The sequence below is a fragment of the Acanthisitta chloris genome, unplaced genomic scaffold (genome assembly GCF_000695815.1).
Source record: "Acanthisitta chloris isolate BGI_N310 unplaced genomic scaffold, ASM69581v1 scaffold16118, whole genome shotgun sequence".
Classification (NCBI taxonomy): Eukaryota; Metazoa; Chordata; class Aves; order Passeriformes; family Acanthisittidae; genus Acanthisitta; species Acanthisitta chloris.
In genome coordinates, this window is record NW_008685513.1 from 47,751 (window position 1) to 54,835 (window position 7,085).

The 7,085-nt window shown below is 49.6% G+C and overlaps 1 protein-coding gene across 1 annotated transcript in view; it reads left to right on the forward strand.

Annotated features, from left to right (window-relative positions):
• PCDH19 (protocadherin 19) overlaps nt 1-7,077 on the forward strand; it is a gene marked incomplete at both ends in the record, with an annotated part of 54,823 nt that extends 47,746 nt beyond the window's left edge. Inside the window, one exon of the mRNA XM_009079801.1 lies at nt 6,773-7,077. Coding sequence (XP_009078049.1) covers nt 6,773-7,077 — 305 coding nt within the window. The remainder of the gene's footprint in view (nt 1-6,772) is intronic.
• Nucleotides 7,078-7,085: the final 8 nt, after the last annotated feature.

A 7,085-nucleotide genomic window follows, 5' to 3' on the forward strand; every position in this document is an offset into this window, starting at 1 on the left:
ACACCAGTTAGGATGCTAATGAGCCCTGTATGGAGGCATGAGCAGCTGAGTTTCGGAGGTGAAATCCCCGTCGCTCAGGGGCCAGCACGAGCTCCACGGACCACTTAAGAAAAGGATTAATTGGAGTTTAAATGGTGTGTTCCGCTGGCCTTCTGAAAGGGAATTAATTTTGCCTTGTGAATGAGGTGGGGATTGGCCTGCGGTCCTGAATAAAGGGGAGCAGCCAGCATTAAATTGCATTCCAGCCCATAATACCCTCTGGGTCTGACTCTGCTATAGTGCATGGCATGCCCAGACACCAGCTCCTGCTTCAGGTGATTGCCCTCCTTCCCTCAGCCTTATTCTCATCCCAGAGGCTTCGGCGTGCCCAGTAAGGCATTTTTCTGGAGAAAATCCTTTGCATCAAATCTGTCCTTACCCTCTGGCCTGCAGCTTGCCAGGCATCCAGGTCTTGTCTGTCTGACAGTCCTCACTCATGATACAGAGACTGTTCTGCAGAAGAAAGGGAGTTAGTTATTAATGGCAATACAGAGCAGAGAAAGATGTGAATGGGCCAACCCTCAGCAGGTGTAAATCGTGGGAGTCCTCAGTGGTTCCTGGGAGCTGTCTGTGTCTGCAGTAGTTGGGAGCAAACCCCCTCACATCTCTCTGTTGACCATTCCAGAAACACTGCCCATGAGCTGCATTCAGCCATGGGTCCTTATCAGCAATTGCCCGATAAATTAATCTAATTCACATCCCTTCTTTCATTAAAATAATTCCAGTGCTTTGTCCAAGCACTGTTGACCTTCTGTGTCAGGACAGACAATCCAGGATTAAAAATACAGCATTTTTAGCTTGCATAAATCCCGAATAATGGCGAAAGAGAGGAAAAGAAAGGCTTCTCGTTGAGGTAAAGAGCATTTGTCACTGTCCCTAGTTATTAGTATCCTCTGAGCATTGTGCAAGGGAAGCCATGCCAGGATTACATTGCTGCATTGACTGGAGATTTCTTATTAGGAAAGGCGAGGAAGGCTCTGTAAAGCCCATAGGTCAAAAATATAATACACTATTCCCCACCTCTTGTTTCCTGATATTATGCTATTACAGGAGATAAGGGAGAGGTGCAGAGTCTTAATTTACAAGCAAATGATGAACCATGGCTGGGGACTGTTTGTATTTTGCTCAAGCTTATTATTTTGTCTGAAGTGTAATGCAGTGGATCACTGCTCCCAAGCTGGGAACAGCCACTCCTGGTGGGGTGGAGGGGAGGTGGGCTCTGCCAGCATTCTGAGGGTGGTGGGTGCTGCACGGGGGCTGGGGGGCATGTCTTGCACCTTGTGATGTACATCCCTGAGAAAATGAAGGAGCTGGAGTTGAAAAGAAACCCCAAAGTAGCTGGGAGAGGAGTGTTAAATAATGCAGTTGCGCATTGTCCATGAAAGATGGCTAACCATGAGTAAACATCCACAGCAGTGTTTGATCCCTTCGTGTTTACTATTTATTCATATTTATTATTCATAAATTCCGTCACAAATGTTAGGCCCGCACCCCAGTGAGGCATTTGCATTTTATTTTAAGTTTGATTCCCCCCCCACCCCTCAGTTTCATGAACTGAGATTTAATGATTTGCTTTTCCACATTGCTCCCGTGCTGGCTCTCCCTGGTTCTCCTCTTCTTGTTTCAGGAAGAGATTTCTAACATGGAAAAGTGATATTTGAATAGATTCCCCTAAGGCAATCAATTTACTTCTAATTTGTCTGGAACTAAGCTTTTCTTTGTTGCAATGAGAAAGGATTGAAACTGCTGTAAAATTTATTAGCTTCCAGGAAGATTTTGAAATGAATTTTTTAATGATCGTGCTGTTTGCTGTACCCAGGAGCAGTGTCATCATGATTACAGTATAATCATACGGTTGCTGAAGAAACTCCGAAATGTGGAGATAAAGCCAAGCTCCTGCACAGGGATACCTGAGGTACCAGCCCATATACAGGCACCATGCCTGGCACTGGCACAGGGCTGGGGCTGCTTAGCACAATGCTCACCTGTGCACCCCCTGCCCAGTGCATGTCTCAGCAGGCTGAGATTCTTCCAGTCACTCCTTTTTTCCTTATTTTTCATTTTCAAGCAATTCCTCCGCTCCTTTTCCTTGCTCCTCATGTAATAGCACAAATGAGCTCTACTTACTCAGCCTGGCAAAGCTGCTCTGACATGGATTGGATTGAACTGAGCGGCGGTTTGAAAATGGAAACTCCAGGGACTATTGTCATCGCCCAAATTGCACCTTAGATTGTATAACAGCACATGTCATCTGGCCATTTATCAGGAATATTACATTCCCAGGCACTTGCACCTTGCTACGATTTAACTTTGTCTCTTTGGCCAGGGCTGCAATTCCACTGGAGATAATTCAATTGCTCTGAGAGCTGAATGGGCACCTCACACACCCATTCTGTGTTGCTCTGCTGCAGGTACCTGAGTATTGAATAGGAGACTGCAAGACTTGTACACCCTGGACATTCCTTAATCCCTCCTTTTAATGAGGGGAGACCCTGTGCAGTGTGGAGCTGGAGGCTCTGTTGCTCCAGTGTCCACCACACATCCTTTGCCAGCTTCTCCTGGGCTCCAGCTCTTGGGCATCCATCCTGTCTCCCTGCTCTTCTGGCCAAGAGCTTTCATGGTGGGACTGGGAAGTGCTGAGGGCCTTGGCTGAGTGGGGAGTGTTGTCTCTCCCTCCAGGTCTTCCTGCAGCTGCTGGTTCTCAGCAGCCTCTGCCTGGCTGGGACCCACAGGCAGCACAGTCAGGGCTAAGGGCAGGCTGGGGCTTATTGCTGGTTGCCTTTGTGCTGGTCCACAACGGTGCAAGCAGAGCAGGTTTGAAATTTGGAGCAAAATGTGAGTTTTGCTGTACTTGTTGAGGAGCATATTTATTCCAGAAGTAGCTGTGGTTTTTATGTTATTTCGTATTTGCTGTGCAAGAGCTTCCGTTTAGCAATGACACATTTTTTCTGGCAAGTCTGACTTCAGGATAACTGCTCGTCTGTTGATGGCGAGGCTTCTGCCTGTACCTGGGGAACATTTTAAAAGCAACCCTGCCCTGAGGTGCTCTGAAACAAGGTTCTGGATTTGTGCTGGATGAGGGCAGAGTGGCCGAAATACAGACATTGCTGCTGCAGGACCTGCACACCTCATGTACAGCCATCACCTGTGCGTGGCATCTGCGCCATGGTGTTCCCCATCCCTAGGGCTGTGATGTTGCACATCCCCAGGCCATGCTCTTCCCTTTTCCTGGGCCATGAGATTCCCCATGCTGTGGTGTTCCCTGTCCCCATGCCATGGTGTTCCCCGTCCCCATGCCATGGTGTTCCCCATCTCATGCCAGCTGGTGGGTCCTTGCCAACCTGGTGCGTTGGTCTCCTTGGGATAAGGTGTTCACTACATAGCTCACGCAGAGCAGCGCTGAAGCTCTGTGTTGCTCACCCCGCTTTGCCTCTCTGTTGTTTCCCCCTCCCTTTGAATCCTGCCTAGCCCAGTCAGGCAGCGCTTTCACACCAGCTTGCTCAGCCCCCTGCCATCAGCACAGAGGAGAGGAGCCGCCTGTTTTGGCTGCCTGCCACTCGTCATGTCATGAGTGTGCGATAGTTATTACCTGGGCTTTGCTTCTTGCATTAAGAACATTTTTTAGTACAGACAGTAACAGTTGTATTGACTAGGGCAGGTCTAAGGCTGTAAAAGAATTTCCTGTTGTGCTATTTCTGATTGTTAAAGTGGTAAAAAACAAGACAGAACAGTACAATAATGTGAATGTGAGCGTGAATGACTGTCCTGGGTGCCATCAAGGCTGGGTGAGTCAGACCAAACTGCAAAGGGCAGTGCCAGGAGCATGCCCAGAGGCTCCATGCCTGCCTCTGCTTGGGGCAGGAGGGGGATGTGAGGTGACAGCCCTGGAATCATCTGCTGGAGGAGCCCAGACTCTGCTGAGCTTGCCTTCTTTGGACCTGGAATAGCAGAGGAGTGGTGTCCTGTGTGTCAATGAGGCATGTATGTGGCGTAAAAATAGTATTTTATATCAACTACAGGGCTAAGACAGTGATGGATGGGTAGCTGAAGATTCCCATTCTGCCACGGAGAAGAGACTGCTGCTCAGGGCTCTGTGCTGGTGCCTGGGTCTGCTGCCAGGTCAGGGCTGCTCTGGGCAGCCTAGACACATGTTGTCCCCAAGAGCAGGATGGTTCTGACTGCAGGATGTGGTCTCAAAGCTAGTGGGGACAGAAGCAGAGTGACAAAATGTGCCGTGGAGCTACCTGTTGTCTCAGGTTTGTGGATCATGGTGACTTCTGTCCCTCTGCCTGTCAGCCTGACCTCTTTCAGACTTGTTAACATTCTCTTCCTAAAATAAAAGATTGAAACAGTATAATTTAATGTAATGCTTTTCAGCTCTTCTCCTGTCTGCATTTCAGCCGCTGCTGGTGCGAGTTGTGGACAAGCATCGTGGTGTTCAAAGCTGATCATGTCCCTGGCAGATAGGCACCATGCCAGCGTTCTTTAATGAAACTGCTCTTTAAGCACGGATCCCTTTCTAGGCTTTGAGGAATATCCACTTGCAGTAGTCAGGAAAGTCCTTCAATTGTTTTCAATTGTAAAATGTGCCAGCTTGGAATAAATAGGTCAAGACATGACAAACCTGCCTGTGCTCTGCCTGGAGAGTGGTTTGCCTTGGCTGTGGTGGTCCCATGGATTTGGGGTTGAGCAGTGATGCTGGGCAAGGAAGGTGAGGAGCAGCAGCTCCCCCCCGCCGTGACTTTCTGTGCTGGACCAGCCAGCCCAGCACTCTCCCAGATCCTGCCTTTCATGTTTGTGGAGAGACTGAAGTGATGTGTGCTCCAGCAACGTGCCCAAGGTCACACAGCACAATAAATCAGTGTCTCATCGGGCATGAGAATCCAAGATATTTCTGTAGTCCCTCGAGCCATCACCAAGCCCTCCGTTATCACAGCCAGACTACACAACTTTGTATGCCTCTAGCACCCTTTTGAAGTTAAGCTGTGGATAAACAGGGAGACAGCAACACTTTCTGGGCAATTTTTCTTTTTGGCTTTTTGTTTCTTTTTATTTTGCTCAAGTACTTGAAATTAACAGAATCAAAGTGTAAGATCATGGGCTTTTAGAGCTCAGTGCAGGTTGTTCTGTGTGTAGGGCTCAGGGCATCCTTCTCTCCAGCTGCTGTAAAGGAGGTTGGCGAAACCCAGACCTCCTCCCCTCCGCCCAGGGCCGTGCTCCACACCACCGGGTCGCTGCTCTGATGTAGAGAAAAAGCTGATGTTTTACCCATAGATTTTTCAATTAATTGGCTTCTCCTCCTTTAAAAAAATCCTTTATTCAGTATTTGTTTCTTTTATTTTTTTCCGAGGTCTGCCTTTTACTCGTTTATTCTCTGTAAGTGTTAAGCTGCTCATATTTTGGTGCATTGTGTTATGTGCTGAGAATTTTTATCAGCCGCCCTAGTGCTCGAATGTGGTGGAAATACCAATGTGTCTGAGGAGCGGAGGTTATGCACACAGATGTACAGAGCATCAGAATGAACGGTTTGCAGACGGACGGGGAAGGAAACCCAGGCTGAGTCTGCACCTTCGCCGCCTTCGATCCATCAAACCGGCACCGACTGAGTGCGGTCTCGTAGGGGTAATGGCATTAGTGCTTTAATGCTGCTTTGTGTGTATGTAGGTTATGATAGGAAGGAGCCACGTCTTTGCGTGAGGAAAGGTTGTGCTTTATGAGGGCCATCTGCAATTACAAGCTCTTATCAAATGAAGGAAAAGCTGAGACTGAAAAGCAGCCAGAATCCTGCGGTATTTGGCGGGAGCCACAGTTGGATGCTCAGCAGCGGGTGGGGATGGTGAGACTCCTGGATGTGATTTCCAGATTTGCACCTGGCTGAACCTGACTAATTCCCTGGGCCCCGGTTTGTCCATGTGGGGGTGAAGCTGTGTAGTCCCTTGGAATCGGCTGGCAGCATGGGAATGTATGTAAGCACCAGGCAGGAGGATTTGCACCTGCCTAGGAGCCCTTGGATCTAGTCTTGGAGGGTCCTTGGAAGGGGTTAAACCACAGCTCCATATTTCAGCTCTGTAAAGTGGTGTTGGGACAGCCCCAAGTCGAGAGAAGGGATCTTTATTGCTCTCTTATGAATAAAGCCCCAGCGCTGGGAATGACACATTTAATCTTCAGTGGAGTGGACAATCTTGGAGATTTATAAAGCCTCTGTTGTATGGCAGGTCAATGGGGATTAAGCAACAAGTTAAAACACACATACACACCAGAACCAGAAAGAACCTTCCCTCCTCCCTTTTCCCTTTCCTCCTTCTGTTCCTTTCTCCCCTCTGCAAAAAAGTCAAGCTTAAATGTCACGTCAAACCAAGCTTAAAACATGGTGGCTTTTAATGCTGGTCACTAAACCCAGGAACCACTGACTCTGAGGGCTTGACACATGGACAGACCCGCCGTGATGGATTCACTGCCATCAATCCTTCCACAGGTTGCTGCTCTGGCGGTGGCAGGTGACACACAACGTGTTGGAAATTGAACTCCACTCTGCAGAGCAGTAGAGAAGTGGCAGTAAAATCCCTCTCCTGAGCCTTGTCTTAAAACTGATTGTTGTTTGAGGTAGAATCACTGGTGTTGGGGAGTGGGAGGATGCACAGCGCCTGGCTCAGCTCGGGCTACTTCAGCCAGGCCAGGGTGGGCACCCTGGTGAGACTCCTCGTTCACGATTCCTTGTGTTTGCTCCGTGCAGATCAGAGTGAAGGGTTCCACTGCCGGGAGGAGTGCCGCATCCTGGGCCACTCGGACAGGTGCTGGATGCCCCGTGGCGCCGTGCCCAGCCGTGCCAAGTCCCCCGAGCACGGAAGGAACGTCATCTCCCTCTCCATCGAGGCAACAGCGGTGGACGCGGAGCCTTACGCAGACTGCAGCACAAAAAGGACCTTCGCCACCTTCGGCAAGGAGGGCGCCGAGCCCCAGGCCGAGGAGCGGCTCGCCAACCCCAAAGGCAAAAGAACGGTGGCCCCGGCCGCCTGCAGCCCCAAGGTGAGCGGCGCCGTCCGCGA